This window comes from Typopeltis vanoorti, chromosome 20 (assembly GCF_054136105.1).
Source record: "Typopeltis vanoorti isolate ZY-2024b chromosome 20, IOZ_Tvanoo_1.0, whole genome shotgun sequence".
Classification (NCBI taxonomy): Eukaryota; Metazoa; Arthropoda; class Arachnida; order Uropygi; family Thelyphonidae; genus Typopeltis; species Typopeltis vanoorti.
In genome coordinates this window covers 83,104,134-83,123,627 of record NC_143568.1, presented here as the reverse complement: position 1 = coordinate 83,123,627, position 19,494 = coordinate 83,104,134, and the positions used below count along the sequence as shown (strand labels likewise).

Genomic DNA, 19,494 nt, shown 5'->3' with positions numbered 1-19,494 from the left:
TTGAAGAGGTGTAAGGAGACTCAGTCACTGCAAAACCAGACTGGTAAAGGCAGGAAAAGGTGTACAACAGCAATTGATGATAGAAGAATTGAGAGACTGTGCCTAAGTGACAGAAGAAAATCATCTGGGTGTATACAAAATGAAATGGCACAATACAATGTGAAGTTGAGTGCAAGGACTGTTTGGGCAGACTGCAGGAATTTGGTCTAAATGCTAGAATTCCACAAAAAAAGCCATTTCCACAAAAAAAGCCACAAAAAAAGGAGACTCAGTCACTACAAAACCAGACTGGTAAAGGCAGGAAAAGGTGTACAACAGCAATTGATGATAGAAGAATTGAGAGACTGTGCCTACGTGACAGAAGAAAATCATCTGGGTGTATACAAAATGAAATGGCGCAATACAATGTGAAGTTGAGTGCAAGGACTGTTTGGGCAGACTGCAGGAATTTGGTCTAAATGCTAGAATTTAGATAAAAAATTTTTTATCTAAATTTAGATAAAATTTAGATAAAAAAAGCCATTTTTATCTCTCAAACAAAGGTGGAAAAGATTAAACTGGGGTAAAACCCATGTTAACTGGACAGCGGAACAGTGTTATTTGGAGTGATGAGACCAAAATCTCCCTGTTTGGTAGTGATGGCATAAAATACGTAAGGAGAAGAATCGGAGATTTGCATCCTGATTGTATTACACCTACCATGAAACACCCATTTAGTGTTATGATCTGGGGTTGTATGACATCAAAAGGTGTGGGCAGAATTTGCATGATTAATGGGAATATAAATGCCCAAAAATACATAAATGAAATACTTGCGCCCAAACTTAAGCCTTCTGCATGTGATCTTTTCCAAGATAATGAAGCATTTATATTTCAACAGGATTCAGCTCCATGTCATGTTGCTGCTGTGTGCAAAAAAGTGCTTTCAAGATAATCATATTCCACTGCTGGAATGGCCTGGGAATAGCCCAGACCTTAACCCAATCGAAAATCTATGAAGCCGACTAAAGAAACTTGTTAGTCAGAAGCAATCCAGCAATAAAACCCAATTAATAGAAGCAATAATTCAATCTTGGTTTCACATTATAACAGCTGCAGAACTAAAAAAACTTGGTTCACTCCATGGGAAGGCATTGTAAGGCCGTAATTAAGGCTAAAGGTTATTACCCAACTAAGTATTAACTCACATTGTGAGAATTTTTGTATATCTCATTTTTTCTATGTGCTTCACTTTTCTTTTTTATAACTGCTGTTCTAATAAAAAAAATCCTTCATAAAAGTTATTGCATTACATTCTTGATTAAATTATCTTTCCATTGATATATAATTTTATAGTATTACTCAAAAAAAAAAGTGGTGTTATGAGCCATCAAACCTCAGAAATACACTTTTTCCAAAAGGTTTCCACAATTTTGGCCACTAGTGTATACTTATATAAGTAATTTTATTTTCTGTTTATTTATTTATCTATTATTTTTTGTATGAACATGTTACTCTCAATTAATTTAACTTTGTAACCTAATAGATAATAATAACAGGACTCTAGCTTTGATGTAGTGAGTTTTTTTTTTTTTTTTTTTTTTAGAACCAGAGGTCAGGCAAATAGTTTTAACGGTTGATCAGTAACTTTGGCATGCCATGTAGATTGTAGTGCAGCTTGTTTCTTTGTATACTCCAGAAGTATACCAGACGTATACTACAGAAGATGACCTTAATGTGAAGGTTGAAAAGTTGAGTGTATATTTTGGTTTATATTAAACTAAAGTTTTACTCTAACATGGTAGTCATATCCATAATTTTCATAATGTATAATGACATTAAATTAATGTAGTCGTCATATATTTCCCTATGCAAGTACAGTAAATTCTGGTTAATCAACGTAGCTGTTTTATTGGGACAAGTCTGGAAGAACAAAAACAAAATGAGAATATAACAAGAATTTGCTTCATTTATTTGGGTCAGATAGTGACTTCCACCACATGAATTGTTAGAAAAATTTAGTACCAATGACATCTTCAATGCTTGCGAAACAGCCATTTCATTGTGCCACATCAGATGAGTCCTTGTGTTATAAACACATTACACTGTTTGGATCAATGAAAGCAGTGTTCAAATATGTAGTGAACTACTGGTGAATGAAAGCTGCTAGTTATTAGAAAAAGGTCTAGGTCTTGATGCTTTAAAGCAGGGGGTTCCCAACCCTATGCCCGTGGGCACCATGGTGCCCGTTGACCAATTTGTGTGTGTCCGCCACTTTTCAACCGTGTGCCGTATAGTTTGAAATAATCACGCAAAAATTCATAGCATGCTATATGATGCATGCGTTAATGACATATGACGAGTATTAAACGCATACAATGTAAAGTAGACGCACATTCAAAGTTGTTCATTCCAGTTTAAGAACTGGAATATCATCATATTCTTCTAATTATGAAGCACTGGCCAATGAAATGCTATGCCAAAGATCACACTAACTTACATATATATATTTAAATTTTTATATAATGTAAACTTTTAAGTAATAAAACATTTGATTATAATGTAAACTTTGTATGTATTCATTTAACAAACGAATTCAAAAAATTTGCTTGAAAAAATAGATGGTGCCCGTCACCCTACCGGTATTTTAGAATGTGCTCTAGGAAACAAAAAGGTTGGGAAACCCCTGCTTTAAAGAGATTAAAAAGAGTTTATCAGTTTAGTACCATGTGTACAAAAATGCATGGATGACATCTGAATTTTTTAAGAATTGACTTATGAGTTGGGACATAAAATTACAATGGAAATCTAGAAAACTTTTTCTAATTCTTGACAAGCAACTGCTAAGTAGATCAGTGCAAAAGTTAATCTTATACACAACCAATACAGTTTATAACCAATAGTGGAATAGCCAATAATCAGGAATAAGCAACAAGATCATTCAAAACTGTTTTGCTCACTGTGGTTTTAAGCATTCAGTCATGGATATGCCAAATATGGTCAGTGTTACACCCTAATACCTTCACTATGTGGAATTTTCAGTTATAATAGTGTAACATGAAGAGAAAATTAAATAAAAACCCTGTATAAAAGCGAGTACATAAATTATTTAAAGAAAGAAAAATATTCTTGCATCCAAGTAAAATATATGTCAAAAAAGTGTTTGTTGAACTAAATAATAAAAGAAGGAATGTATTACAGTTGTGATATGAAAAAATTAGCTAAGTAAGACAGAAAGGAATTGTATGTGAGAGGCTAGAGATTAAAATATTAAGTAAATTCTTAAAAATTTGGAAAGGGGATTAATTTAGAGGCTAGCAAAAATAAAAAAACAATAGACTATCGCTCAGGGTCAATTCCCGGATTTGAGACATTGTCACGGGCTTGCCGACCAAAGGATGTTTGGCAGAAAAACGGCACCCTAATTGGTCGGTGAAGTCGAATCATGTAAGGGGCGGAGAAAAAATAATTAAAGAAGGTGCCGTTAGGAGTCGAGGTATAAAAAAGTTAGAAACGCCCCCCCAAGAGGCTTTTTCCCGGATAGTTTCTTCACGAGCTCCTTCGTATAGGTTTTGCGTGGTTTTCCTGAGTGGTGGGATTGGAGTTATCTCCGCCGTCACAACAAGGAAACAAAAGTGAGCGGGATTTTGATTCTGTATTTCCTATGGTAAGAAATGAGGATTGCCATTTAGCCAAAGGAAAGAAGGTATTATTTATGTGTTTCATCGTCCAGTGAAAAGGAAATCTGTAAAGAAGTCTGGGTCCACATGGTGAGTTTCACAGCCAATGGTATAGATGATTGTGTTCTTAATTTAAGTGCGAAAAGTAAAGATCGCATAAGCACAGTTTGATGCCAAAAGAACTTAAGAGTGACCGATTATAGGAGAGATCATACCAGGATAGATCAATCGGAAAAGTGTAGAGGCCAATATAGAAAACTCAAGAGAAAAGGTACTGTAAAAAAATCCCGTGTTAACTGAAAATCGTCTTTAATTTTAATTATTATTCTATTACTGAACTGTTGAAGAGACCAAGGAAATTTATACTAGGACTTTAGTACATGACTGATTATAATGAAAGTATGCTTGTTAATGTTAATATTATATAAGTAATTTTGTGTCCTGAGATTTATGCATGTGTATTGTAACGTATAGGAAAGTTTTAAAATGTCAAAGTTATGTGTTAGTGCAGTGAAAGGATAATTTAATCTACATAGTTTTAAATAGTTGAAATAGAGTGAGTTGATCACATATGTCCAAGTGCTATAGTATATAGCATATTCAGACTAATACAGGGTTAACTAATGTGATAATTAGATCTGGGATTATACATAGGATTGTATGAGTTGAATTTGTTATGGCAGCATGATCGCAATACCCATATAGGATCATAGCCAAATTACTTGTGATAAGCTAATGTTAATTTGTAAATGTTTTCTTAGTATTGAATTGAGTTATATATATTAATTGAATTGTACCATGCTGAGTTTAATAAACCTTTGTTCGTTGATAAAACAGTTGTCTGAAATTGCTGCCCAATGCACCACTTGAAAAACGTACGAACCTAATCATGCAGGATATTAATGTAAAAAAAAACGAGATAACGTGTCACGACTGCAATATTGTTTCACATTCAGACATATTTTAGTAATTGTTCCTTGTTTTTGTATTTAATATCTCAAACTAAATGTCCCAAAAGGCGCAGAATAATATAAATATTAGGGACACTAAGAGGAGAAATAGCTTAATTAGCTAATTAAATTATTAGCTAATTTAATTATTAGTTGACAGGATGTAGTTTAGCTAATTAAATTATTAGCTAGTTTAGCTAATAATTTAATTAGCTAAACTACATCCTGTCAACTGTGCCATTTATATTTGTATTTTGGGGTGATATCTCGTACATAGATAATAGTTGAACATAGATAAGCAGAAGTTCACTAGATAGAATGAAAATCATAAAATGGGACACAACATAAATGGCGCAGTTGACAGGATGTAGTTTAGCTAATTAAATCTTAATTACAAGTTATTCACAACAAGTTGGTTTTGGGTGCAGATCAGACAACTGAGAGGTAGAAGTTTAGTTAAGTTTTGTTGAGAATTTTAGAGAGTTAATTAGTGTAAATTGGATGCAAGTATGACTGAACCCTCCAGTAATTTAGGCATGGATAACAGCGAATTTTTTCGCTACATTAACCCAAAGCAGGTGTTCCCACAATTTTCGGGCGAAGAGACTGATGATGTCCTAAATTTTTTTAGTTATATAGAAGAGCTTAGAAGAGTTGGAGGAGGGACTGATTTTCAGTTGCTAGTCTTACTCCGAAGTAAACTGGTGGGAAAGGCTAAAGCTTTCCTGTATTCTTCCCCCATTCTCAAGGAAACCCTGGATTACTCCCGATTTAAGACAGTCCTAATTTCTGATTCTCAAAACTGGGAAGCTTGGGACCTAACTTATGGAAGCTCCAGAGGTGCTCTCAGAAGGGAAAAGGAAAGTGTGGCTGAGTTCCATAACAGGTTACTGACGATAGCTAGTACCCTGAGTGTACTTAGTGAAGAAAAGTCTCACTTGGACTGGGCCATTTTCCAACAATTCAGACAGGGAGTCAACCTGAGTTAAAGGAAACGCCATTCGATAAGAGATTATCCAATTTAAGAGAATGTTACGATGCTGTAAAGGAACGTGAACAAATGCTTAGAGACCTCCATCCTGCACATGTTCCAGGGTCAATAAACATAATTGAAGAGAAGGGCAATTCTGAAGGATAGTGAGGGAGAAAGAGAAAAATCAGTCAACATTAATCAAGTAACTGAAAATGAATTAAACATCCATAAACAAGTAGGACTAACAAACATAGATGTATGTTCTATAATAAAACAAGAAGTGGAACAGTTACAACAGCCCTTAATAGACAGTCGTGATGCTGTACTGAAACAGCTGGCGGCAGTCACAGATAAGACTTCGAAATCATCTATCCTTCAACCAGAAAAGACTAATGAATTAATCAGACTAGAAGTAGAAACATTTCAAAAGCCTATGTTGAACCATCTGGATGATGTAATGCAAAAGTTGGCGGCAGTGACAGAAAGGAAACCCGAAGTGTCTCTACCCCAAACACAGAGAAATCATGAACAAGGAGACAGAAGGGAGCCTCCTAGATGCTTTAATTGTAACAAGATAGGGCACTTAGCTCGTAATTGTTTTAGTAATAGGATACCCTCCATGAGAAATAATGGAAATGAGTCAAAGTCTGGGCAAACTCCTCATAATTAAGGTAGGCAAAGAAATCATGAACAACAAAGAAAGTCGAAAATGATAATTAAGGGTAAGATACAAGGTTTGCATTGTGATGTATTGCTAGATACGGGTTCCCAAGCCTCTGTCATAACGGAACATTATTTTCAAGGAATAAAATCCCGTGTATGGCGAGGCATTTCTAATTTAAAGAGACCGATCAGATTATCGGGGATATCGACCTCAAATGTTTATGTAAACAAGAAGGTTAGAGTGAAAATATACTTACCTGAGTTTAATGTGTGTGTGTTTGGCAGGAGTTGTTGGTCCTCCCTAGGACATCTCGCCCAAGCTCACAAATCATCTTGAGAATAAGATTTCCAGAGAAGTATAAATTCTCATGCAACTTCTCTCGTAATGAAATGTTCCTTATGGGAAGAAAGCAGTCAGGTAAAGAGAGAAATAATAAGGGAAGGAAGGTTAGGGAATTACATCAAGGCAGAATGAAAAATGAGGCTAACATCGTACAAAGTGTACAGTCTAAGAGGGATAATGAAGAATGTATTGACAACCAGAATGATTCTTCATTAACTTCAACATCCAAAGACAACAACCAGACGAAGACTTACCTCATAACAAACGTCAAAGTAGTAGATAATCAAAGTGTAGAGGAAAGGAAATTAGGGGAAAGTAGTCAGGGAACAATTGCTGTGAACTTAACTGAGAGATTTGAAAGATCTAGAGGTTACTTTAAATACTCATGGTGGAACATGAACAGGAGACGTGAAGTAAATGTACAATCTAAGCGGCAGTTTATTTATGCCGACTTCTTATGTTTTATATTCAAGCTTAGAAGGGCAATAAGTGAGTTATTAGTTTGGGATTTACCTCTTGCTATGAAGGCTGCACACATACTCACAGATTGTGCAAGATTTGTGAATAATTCAAATGAAAATGGAATTAGGTCCAATACATTAAAAGATAGCAGTGTAGTCAAATATAATGAGAAGGATAAGGCACAGAGTAACATAAGATACATTAAGTTTTAAAAGAGGTATACCGTGAGTAGACATATCGATACAAAATAAATAACGGAAAAAACTCACGTAGAAAGATTATTTAATAGTATAATTTCGCCTGTGTGTCACAGGCATCTTCAGTACATTAAGCTCAAAATTAAACACTAACTGATAATTCCAAAAAGCGCCACCTAAGTAGCTGGTGTAAGATAACTAAAAAGGTCAATAACTTTCCTAAAAAAAAAAATAAAAAATAAAAACAAAAAAAATTAATACAATAAAAAGTTAGGAACGATTAGCTGATTTGTAAAGTACTATCTCCCATAAAGGGGATAGACATAAGCCGTCGAATCTGTTTAAGTTAGGAGAATGAAGTAGAGTTTCACATGTTTGTTTATAAAGGCGTTCCATGAGAAACTGACGTTTGTGAAGAACTCTTGTCTTTCTCCAATGAACTCTGTGTCTAGTGAAGATTGCATGTTCAGAAAGTCCAGACTTTTCAGGTTTAAAGTATTCAATATAAGATTGGTGTTCTTCTAGCCGAATAGAGGCAGATCTTCCCGTTTGTCCGAAATAAGATAATCCACAAGAGCACGGAATCTGGTAGACACCTGGATGATTAAGATGTGGAAGCTTGTCCTTAGGAGAAGTGAGAAAGGTGGAGATTTTTCTAAATGGTCGAAAGGCAACAAAAATATTCAGTGGTTTTAAAACTTTTGCTATATGTTCACTGATGCCTTGTACATAAGGGATAGTAATGCGCATTATTTCCTCTGTGTTTAAGAGGAAGGCATATTAAAACTACTCAAAGTTCTTTTAATGAAGCAATTCTTATAACCATTAGATAGAAAGGAAGAAGTTATTTATTGTAGTTCTTTCTGTAAAATATTGTCTGAAGAACAAAAGGAGTGGGCCCGATGAACCAGTGTTTTAATAGTTCCTGCCTTTTGACTGGGATGGTGATGAGATTCCGCATGGATATAAGGGCCTGTATGAGTCTTCTTTCTATAAACAAAAGTCAGTTTCTCCTGCTATCTCCAATTTCTTTATGGAACATTTTGAACAACGTATCTTTGACAACATTTCTCCCAGACCTACTCATTGGTTCAGATATGTCGATGACATTTTTGCTGTATGGAATGGCTCTTCTGATGAACTTCAACAATTTCTCACTAAGTTAAATGCATTTCATCCTAGGATCAAGTTTAACCAAGAAGTAGAATCAAATAAGCAGTTAGCCTTTTTAGATCTTCTAATTCTTCGCCAATCAGATGGTAACCTACATTTCTCAGTTTATAGAGTTTTAAATAGTTGAAATAGAGTGAGTTGATCACATATGTCCAGGTGCTATAGCTTATAGCGTATTCAGACTAATATAGAGTTAACTAATGTGATAATTAGATCTGGGATTATACATAGGATTGTATGAGTTGAATTTGTTATGGCAGCATGATCGCAATACCCATATAGGATCATAGCCAAATTACTTGTGATAAGCTAATGTTAATTTGTAAATGTTTTCTTAGTATTGAATTGAGTTATATATATTAACTGAATTGTACCATGCTAATGAGTTTAATAAACCTTTGTTCGTTGATAAAACAGTTGTCTGAAATTGCTGCCCAATGCACCACTTGAAAAACGTACGAACCTAATCATGCAGGATATTAATGTAAAAAAAAAAAAAAAAAACGAGATAACGTGTCACGACTGCAATATTGTTTCACATTCAGACATATTTTAGTAATTGCTCCATGTTTTTGTATTTAATATCTCAAACTAAATGTCCCAAAAGGCACAGTATAATATAAATATTAGGGACACTAAGAGGAGAAATAGCTTGTATATTTGTATTTTGGGGTGATATCTCGTACATAGATAATAGTTGAACATAAATAAGCAGAAGTTCACTAGATAGAATAAATATCATAAAATGGGACAACAGTCAGTAGTGAAAATGACATCTCATTAGACATGAATCACATCAGAAAACTATGAAGAGTTTGCATCCACTGACAGTAGTCTTCAATACCATAATAAAAATGAGATTTTCATGAGGAAATTGTGGAGGAAACTTAAGCAAAACATCAGAGGCCATTAGAAGAACAAGAAAGTGATGATGATACCCTCAAGTGTGAATGAATGACTACCTGGACCATAAAAAATTTATTACTGGATTATAACTCTATTTCATATAAGAAAGCAATGAAGGAAGTAGGAAGTACTATATCTTGATTTTGTTTAATTACATTCAATCAACCAATCAAAAAAAAAAAAAAAAAAAAAACAGATTACATATACCTTTTATGTCCTTGACATGTAACTTTCTTCAATTGAGACAGTCACTTAATTCCGCTAAATTATGGTGTTCCCAATGCGGCCCAATTAAATGGAATCCACTGTAGTTAACTAGACCACATTGGGAACATCATTTTTAAAATACTCTGGATCGAAGAAAGTTTTTTGCTTGGTTGCAAAGTAAATTCTAACAGACAAAAAAATTATATTCTTGCTTTATCCTTTACCCAAGCTTACACACAAATTTCATTTGTTTATGGATAAAGGATTAAAGCAGGAATATAATTTCTTGTCCAGCAGAATTTACTTTGTCCTCAAGTGGAAAAAACATTCAAAATGTATTCATATTCCAAAAATTTAACATTTATATCGCCAATGTATAATTATAACACATCTCTGCCCAGTCATTAGAGGTTAAATAGCATCTTACCTTGCATAAGCAGGTGTTACCCAGTATGGATTTTCTGCAGCATCTTTTGCATATTTTAAAATTGCTTCCCTTGGGTCAACATTATCATCCACTTTTTTCTTTAAACCCAAGCTTCTTACAATATAAGAAGATAATGTATTACCAGCAGAAGCAATTCGACCACCTTGACCTGGAAATAAAAAAAATAAGATGAAGCACAAATAACAAACTTATGTTGTTGGGGAGGGTTTGCACTTTGCACCACACGGTGTCTAAAATCCTTGTGCACTGAATTTTTAATAATTTCACTTCTATATATCATATAAACAATCTGCAAGATGCAACAGAATGAAGTGAATCAAGATTTAAATAAAACGGTTAATGATTCATTTGTTCTCATTTATTTTTTTATTTTCCAGGTAATAAACTTGGAAGGTAATAAACTTTTCCAGGTAATAAACTTGGAATAAACTTAGGGGGTGCTTAAGGGTCAAAGCTGTATAACTGAGAGGAGACCTCCACATAGCCTTTAAAGGAATGTAGAGAACCGACCAGGGCTTCTGACCTAACGTCCAATCCTCACCTTCTTGTGCTGCACCCTGTTGGGTATCTACTTGGATACTGAACGAACAAGAATGGACTGCCAATTAGGGATTTAGCCGACCAAATTGTATTCTTATTGGTTAAACCAAAATAAAAAATGATGGTACGACATGACAAAATTTAATGCCAGCTGGGGCATCACCTGGTTAAACAAGGCCCCGTTGTTTTTGCCAGGGAACAAGGGCGAACAGCGAAAAGTCAGCTACTGGAACAAATCTGAAAACAAACCCCAACTCAACATCACCAGAGTTAAAGATCGGTACTGTCAACATAAAAAGCTTGAATGGCAAAGAAATGGAGCTAGCTGAGGAATTAGATAAGTACCAGATCGACATAATAGGGGTGATTGAAACAAAAAAGACAAAAACTGGCAAGATCTTTCTGAGCAATAAATACAAAATGTTATATTCAGGCAATGACAATCAAGGAAAAGAAGGAGTAGCCATAGTATTCAACACAAAATACGAGGCTAATCTTCTTGAATGGCAGTCAGTCTCAAGTAGAGTAATGTGGGCAAATATGAGAATGGGGAACTGGATAATGAGACTTATTTGTGCCTATGGTCTGACAGAAGGTTCTACTAAGGTAGAAGTGAAGGAATTTTTTGAGGCTTTAGAAAAAGCAACTGACACAATGAAAAAGAAAAACTTGGTCCATGTTGGGGATCTAAAGAGCAGAATAGGAAATAATTGTGAGACATATAAAAATATTTTGGGAAAATTTGGAGAAAAGAACAAAGCTAATAATAATGGCAAATATCTGTTGGATTTCTGCTCAGGACATGGACTGGTTATTACTAACACCATGTTCCAACATAAAAATGTGCACAAATTCACATGGAGAGAAGAGTCAAGGAATAAGAAAAGTCTCATTGACTATGTTATTGTTGATAGTGATGTTTTCAACCTGGTGCAGGACACCAGAGTGTACAGAGGATTTGAAACTGGAAGTGATCACTATTCAGTCTTGAGCAGGATAAAATTGAATTTCATATTGAAAAGAATAACATGTAAGAAAGTTTTAAAACGAATAAAAGTTGAGCAGCTCTCAGATGTGAACTGTAGACTAAAATACAGAAAGATTATTGAAGAAAAAATGAAAGAGTTTGAGAACAGGAATCGAACCTTGGAGATTCAGTGGCAAACTCTGAAGAAAACATTGACTGATTCTACCAAAGAGGCATGTGGTGAGGTTGTCTGCAAAGATAAAAAAAATCAGGAGTCCCTGGTGGACACAAGGAGTTAAAGAGGCAGTGAAGGAAAAGAAGAAAGCATATCAAAAGTCCCTGTCAAATAAGTCAGCTTGTGCTCTTAGAGAATACAGAGACATATGTAAGAAAGTTAAACACTGTGTAAAACTAGTTAAACAAAAAGTCATGGAAGGACTTTAGCAAGAACACAGAAAGTAAATATCAAGAGGGTAGTAAGATATTCTGGAGGCTGTTGAAGAAGCTTAGAAATGTAGGAAAGAATGCTGTAAAAGGAGTTAGAGATGATAAAGGTGACATGAAAACGGGAGAAAAAGATATCCTTGAAGTATGGAGTAATTACTTTGAAAAACTGCTAAATGAAACAAGCAGTGATGACAGCACAGTGGTAAAAAACACTGACCAGGCATGAAGTCAGGAATACATATCCATACTTGAAGTAGAAAAAGCCATCAAAGGCTTGAAATGTGGAAAGGCAGGAGGAGTAGATGATATTCGACCAGAAATGCTGAAGTATGGTGGTATAAGAGTCTTACAGTGGCTGCACTGCATAGTTCAGAAAGCCTGGACAGAGGGACGAATTCCCGATGATTAGAGTACAGCTCTCATAGTACCCATATATAAAAAGGGAAATAAAACTTAATGTGAGAATTACAGAGGTATTTCCCTACTGAGTGTTCCTGGCAAGATCTATGCAAGTATACTTGAGAAACGGTTGAGAAGAATTGTGGAAGAAAAGCTCGGTGAAGAACAAGCTGGATTCAGGCCAAATAGAGGCTGTCAGGATCAGATCTTCACTTTACAACAAATAGTCGAGAAAGCATGGGAATATAACAGAGATCTGTATTTAAGTTTTGTCGATTTGGAAAAGCACATGACAAGGTGTCAAGAGAGAGAAGCTATTCAATACGCTACAGTTATATGTTATCAATGGGGCATTATATCAAGCAATACTTAGTCTTTATTTGAGTTGTAAGTACAGGAAGATGGTTTAATGTTAAATCTGGTGTGAGACAAGGATGTACATTATCCCCTCTGTTATTCATTATCTATATGGATCACATTATGAAGGAAAGTGGTATTAAACATGATATCAAAATTGGAGATGTTAATGTCAGTTCTTTGCTTTATGCGGATGATGTTATACTTCTAAATAAATCCACTACAAGTCTGCAAGATTCTCTGACTAAACTATAGCTGTTGTAATAGATATGATATGAATTTCAGCAATAAAAAGACAAAGACAATGAAAATAGGCAGAATCATTGAAAATGTCAACTGTGTTGTGAATGGAGAACCTGTGGAACAAGTGAAAATTTCAGCTACTTAGGCACGATTTTTAATGAAGATGGGAAATTAAATATAGAAATAGACAACAGAATCAGCAAAATCACCTGGTGTGGTAGGAAGTCAATCGAATAAATTCATATGGAATAAGAGAGAAATTAGTCAGAACAGTAAATTAGCTATATACAAGACAGTGTTCAAACCAGTTTCAACTTATGGATCTGAGAGCTGGGTCTGAAGTAAAACACTTGACCAAAGACTAGAGACCGCAGATATGAGAGTCCTGAGAAAGATTATAGTATGAACAGATGGCATCAATTGCAATATCATATTAAAAATGAGGATATTAGGAAAGAACTTGACGTTGTCAGCATCCAGGAATGCGTTAGCAGAGCTAATCTCAGGTGGTATGGTCACTTAAATAGAATGAGCGAAGAAAGATTAGCAAAACCAGTGTTCTCTGCCAGGTTGGCAGGAAAACGACCCAGAGGAAGACCAAGATATAGGTGGATTGATACGGTACAAAGTGCCTTAGACGATAGAAATATAAGATCTGGTAATGTTGGAGTCTTTACAAGTAACAGACTGATTTGGAGGAAAATTGTAGATAGGAAGTTAGTAATGATGTAATTTTTTTCATGTAGTACCATCATATGCTGTACACTCCATGAGGGTACATGGCAGGAATTTGATGATGATGAGGTAATAAACTTCACACTATACCGAATGGCTTAAACTTAAGAAAAAGACAATTGTGTTCTCTAGCTAGCTGACTTAAAGTCTGTATTAGCCATCAAGAAAATTAAGGACTCATTACAAAAAGAAGAAGTTCTCTATAGAAATTCTATTATAAACTAGATCAAAAATTTTTTTTAAAAAAATTGTTATATTAGTGATAAGCCATGAACTGGAAGACCAGGGATAAATGATAAGATCTGTATACTGTCTGTAGAGCTTTTACAAACAGTCCATGAAAATTAGTGAGATGAACTTCACTGGATTTGTAGGGCAAGGTCACACAAAAAATATTCAAATTTTATTTTATTTTCATCAGCAAGCATATGTGCAAACCTCCTGAATATTTGTTAAAAAAAGAATACCATGCAAGATTACTTTTCTGCCATCATTTTCATAATGACAATTTATTGCTTAATGATAAAGCAACATTTGACATCAAGTAGCAAGATTAATAATAATAGCCAAACTGCAATTTCAGGAAACAGAGAAACTTAAAGAATAGGACGATAAAAGAGATTTTACTAGTGAATGTCTGGTGTTCTCTAAAAAAATCACATTGCTGTTCCATTTTTTTTTTTAAAGGACTGTTGTGAATAGTGAGGCTTATTTTAACATGCTGCAGAATTATCGTATTTCTAAATTGACGCCATCAATACATATCAAAAGTAGAATTTTTCAGCAATATAGGACACTTTGCCTGAAGTGTTAAAGAATTTTTAAATGGGGAATTTTTGTTATAGCTGAATTCAAAGAGCTGAAACAACACCTTGGTCACCTCACTCCCCAGACTTGTCTCCATTAGATAAAACCAAAGTTTATTCAACGAAGCCTTGAACACTAAATGATCTTTGTGCTAGGATAACAAATGTGATTGGTGATATAACTCAGACATTACAGAATGTGTTCAAGAGACTTAGAAACTGTGCTATGATGAATAACCCAAATGATGGTGGGTGTGTCGAAAGTTAATATTCTTACAATTAATTATGCTAAATCTTCCTCTCTGTTGTAATTTACAGACTGTTTGTATCTTATACAGAAGTGAAATTATTAAAAATTCAAGTTGCACAGGTATTTTATAGATGTCCTGCACAAGCTTCATCCATAAAAACAGTATACATAAATAATAATTATAATTATAAATCAGTAGAGTAGTTAAACAACCAATCATTGAATTAGATTTGCAAAGCTTTTTATATATTTTCTCTTGATCCACTGGTAAAGGAGATAAATTTAAGAAATAATTTCTGGAAGAATTTTAATTCCTACGTTAATCAAAATGGCCATGAAATGCATCCAAGAACACCAAAAACTTGGAAGTTGGAACTTCAGTGCCTGAAGGATAAAATTCTTGCAGGTTTTATCTGAACCATAATGTAAAATTTGATATTTAGCACTTAAGCACTCATGACTTTCCAAGCATCCTTGGATTCCATAATCATAATTTGAGGATAAGGTGGTTAAGCCCTATACCTAAACAGTAAGAACTATCACGCTTAATACTAGTATCAATTAACATTTTTTGTGTGACATTTGATATTTAACAATGTGTTAAATAGTTTATAGTTTTAAATATCTTTGTAAAACATCTAGTAAACTTTTGATGTTGCAACAAATGGCACAATGCTCCTAATCAAACTATTCTGAGAATGTGGTTTTTATCAGCCAATCACTGCAAGCACTACCGGACTTTGGTTGGCAACTTTTTTTTTTGACAGTTCACAATAGCACATGATTTTGTAATAATATTTACCTTATTAAACTATTGTACTGTTTTGTGAAATTTAGTACATGGCAAAAACTAAATTAGAGTTTCTGATGTCTGATGAAAATATGTTACAAAACACATTAATTCTATCATACACAGCTGATACATCTGTTGTGAAAAAACTAAGCCTCAAAAACAACTAAGGCTTGGAAAATAAAGATACTCATAACTTTATTTTCCATAAATACTGTTTCAATGATGTGCAAATGTTTTGATCAGAAGTTTGGACATAGTAATCAAAACAGGATTACAAAAATCAAGAGTGAAGCTAGTTCCAGAGGAGGCAAAATTAAACCAAATTGTTTGGGACTGGAATTAACTAGAAAACAATAGCAGCTACAGCTATAATTATAAGAATTACTGGTTAAAAAAAAAAAGATCAAGAGTGATTCAAGTAGTTAGGATTATATGGTTTAAAGTGATATTTGAATAATTTGCATGAGACACTGATAATAGTAAATTCCATAAATCCTGTATTATTTGATGGGTTGCTTCAGTTGGAAAAAAAAAATTCAGCTAGAGTTTGTGAATATTAGTATCATTGAAAGAGGTAACTACTATTTAAATTGAATTATGAAAAAAAAAAATAAATAAATAAAGAGAAAAAGAAACAAAATTATTCGGAAATAATTAGTGTCACTTGATAAACAACAGACAACATAGACTCAGTTCTACAGAATACAGATTATGATAGAATAAAGATTAGCTAAAAAAAAAAAAAAAGAGAGATTACCCAGTGGACATTCTGATGGAATATTAAGATACTGAGGTGATACTTTGACATGGAAAGATTCAAAGAGTGCATAACTGAGAAAAGTGAGTCAAGTAATGATTGCATAAATTGACAGAACAGCAAACTGTTTTCTGTTACAAAGAGTAAGTAGGTTGAGTACTGAAGACTGAAGTGGTTATATTAAGGACGGAAACAAAACCACGTGTATTTGTGGTGAAGTGGATTTGGAACACTGGAATCTCTCTCTCTCTCTGTGTGTAATTTCTCTTTGTTAGACTTGTCATGATTGTTTAAATAAGCTGAAACTGTGAGAAACATGAAATTGATAGTCACAAATTCTCTGCTAAATTATACTTATGGAGAAAACTCTGTAAAAGCTCAACAAAAAAAAAATTATACACACCTGGACCTGTAACAGGTAAATCTGGTCTACGTGACTTTAGTGGATCCTTCCTATCCTTTTCCATTTGTTTCTTTGTACTTCGTGGCCGATCCACTCGAAACATTGGAAGGGCATGTGCTAGCATAAAATAAATAGCATATATTTATATTTTCCATTCCAAAGTAGGTTGTGTGTGTATACATATCAGTCCTAATGAGAAATAAAATTAATAATGAATAAAGTACCAATTAAAAACCAATTAAATAAAATAACTGAATGAAAATCCTAATAACCACTTTTGTGTTAAGTTTCTAAAAAAGGTGAATCATTTTTACTTACGAGTTATAATTTGTTGTTGAGTGACCATCTCTACTTGCTTAGTTCTTCTCTGGGTTCTAACTACACATAATTTGGCACCCCTAGTGAGAAGGAAAAAAAAATCATCATCATCAAATTCCTAATGCATACTTATCGAGGAGTGCACAGGACACTATGATAGTACATGATAAGTTTACATATTGATTTTTCCTCAAATTAATCACTTATTTTTCAGGACTAATATTGTGATATCTTATATTTTGGATTTCTAAAGCAGTTCTAATGAAATGAGTTAGACTTCTGCCCACAAAAGGTTATAAATTCTTTATGAATCTGAAACTGTAGAGATCAAAAATGTAACTTTTTCAAGCTACTTCAGACTTTCAACAACTGCATCAGTCCACTTAGATTTTGGTCATCCTCTAGGACTTTTCAAGCTATTCTAGCATTGCCTGTTCTGTTAACCATTCCTCATCCCATGTGTTTTAAGTCATGCCAAGGTTGCTTGTGGAACATGCACTTTTTGCTAACAATGTCTAGTTCCGTCCCAATATTGTCATTTTTAATATCATTCTCAAAACTATGCTGTAGTCTTTAGTCTTTGATCTAGTATCTTATTTCTAACCAAACTCTCAGTTCCATAAGTTAGATGTGCTATGAACACTGTCTTTTATATAGTCATTTTGTTTTGATTAATTTCTTTATTTATTGTCTATTTCCATGTTTAATTTGCCATCTTCACTACAAATTGTGTCTAATTGCAGAAATGTTTTACTTGTTTGATGGGTTCTCCATTTAAGATGCAGTTGAGGTTTTCAATGTTCTCCATTTTCATAGTTTTTATATATTTTTTTTTATTGCCAATGTTTATGATGAATTTGTTACAGCAGTTATTCAATTTAGTTAAGAAATCCTGATAAAGTCCACTTAGTTTATTTAAGAGTATAACATCATCTACATAAATTAAAGAGCTGAGATTAACATCCCCAATTTTTATATTATATCCTGTACCTCCTTCAATTGTAACAGCTGATTTACAACTTAAGTAATATACATTGCTATGTATGATGTTCCATTTACGCCATATATACCTGTGGAGTTTTAAAGAGCTTTTCTCTTGGCAATTTACCATGTGCCTTTCGAGATCAAGATCTAAAATAGTTAAATATATATCTTTTTTATATTCTCTAAGGAATATTCCCCGGAACATTCAGTAGGAAAATTTCTCTATAATTATTATTATTATTATTCGTGACACCTCCAAGGAGTCTGAAGACTCATCATGGGAGGGACACCTATTGTACAACTCTTCGTCTCCACTACTACACTGAACCTCTACTACCAGTCACCTACATACAACGCCATCTACTGTCCACCACCACAGTTAGTATTTTTTTTTTTGTCTGTAAATTGCACGTGTTCTGAAGGGCCGATTTGTCTCTATGTGGATTGAAAAACCAGAGTTTCTGAGAGAAAAAACCCTGCTACCTCCGTATGAGATTGGCTAACTCACCTTCAATTGAAAAAGTCCATATAAAGATTCCTCCTGTCATGACGAGAATTGAACTAAGGCCTTTTCTAATTGAAGGGTGCAACGTACCATCGTTGTTCCAATTGTGCTACGGAGGAGCTGTAATTCTCATACTCAGTTTTATTTCCTTTTTTATAGATGGGTACTGTGAGCTAAACTCCAATGATATGGAATGGACTAATATTGTACTTCTAACCAGGTCTTCTGAATTTCAAGTGTAGCTGCTATAAAACTTTTATACCTCAATACTTGAGCATTTCTGGTCATATACTGTACTCTGTCTTTCCACATTTTAGGTTTCTGTTGCCTTTTTCTAACTCCAGTATTGATATGTACTTCTAATCACATTCCTCTCAAATATTTTCTATGACTGTTCTGTCACTGGTTGTTTTATTTAACACTCTTTGAAAATAATTACTCAAGATATCAGAATAACTTCATTTTATACTATATTCTAGCTTTCTTCACTAGCCTACAGAACATTCTTCCACCTTCCTAATATTTATCTTCTATACATCTATATTTATTCAAATTTCCCATGACTTTGGTTTCACTACTTTTATACACAACTTAGTTTCTTACATTTTTCTCTGTATTTTCTCAAGGTATTCCCCCCCCCCCCCAACCATCCACAAAAGGTTGTGAATACATCATTCATTGCACTGCATAAATTTAATTTTTCAACTAAAAAAAACATCATGGGCAAAAAAAGGCACCGTGATCCCTTCAGTAGTTATACTATTTAAGTTTTATACTTCCATTCTATTATATGCGTTAATTAAACAATTATATATCATATGGTTCAGGTTTTTTCTACACCTAATGATTTGCACTTTATATTTATAAATTATAATCCATTTGCAAAAACAAAACAAATGAAACTGAAAGGCCTTGAGAAAGACAAAGTGAATACCAAAACAAACACTGAGTATGAAATAGACTAGCCAATTTGGAAAAAAGCAAGATATATGGAAAATAAAACTCTAAG

General features: G+C 33.9%; 1 protein-coding gene across 4 annotated transcripts in view; it reads right to left on the bottom strand.

Moving 5' to 3' along the window:
* The window catches only part of LOC150095607 (WD repeat-containing protein 70), a 198,270-nt gene that overhangs the window by 22,168 nt on the left and 156,608 nt on the right, over positions 1-19,494 (bottom strand). For all 4 annotated transcript variants that reach the window (XM_090410794.1, XM_090410793.1, XM_090410796.1 and 1 more), the window contains 3 exons: positions 16,997-17,076; positions 16,679-16,795; positions 9,961-10,129 (listed from right to left, as the gene is read on the bottom strand). In XM_090410794.1, the coding sequence (XP_090266920.1) occupies positions 9,961-10,129; positions 16,679-16,795; positions 16,997-17,076 (366 nt within the window). The remainder of the gene's footprint in view (positions 1-9,960; positions 10,130-16,678; positions 16,796-16,996; positions 17,077-19,494) is intronic.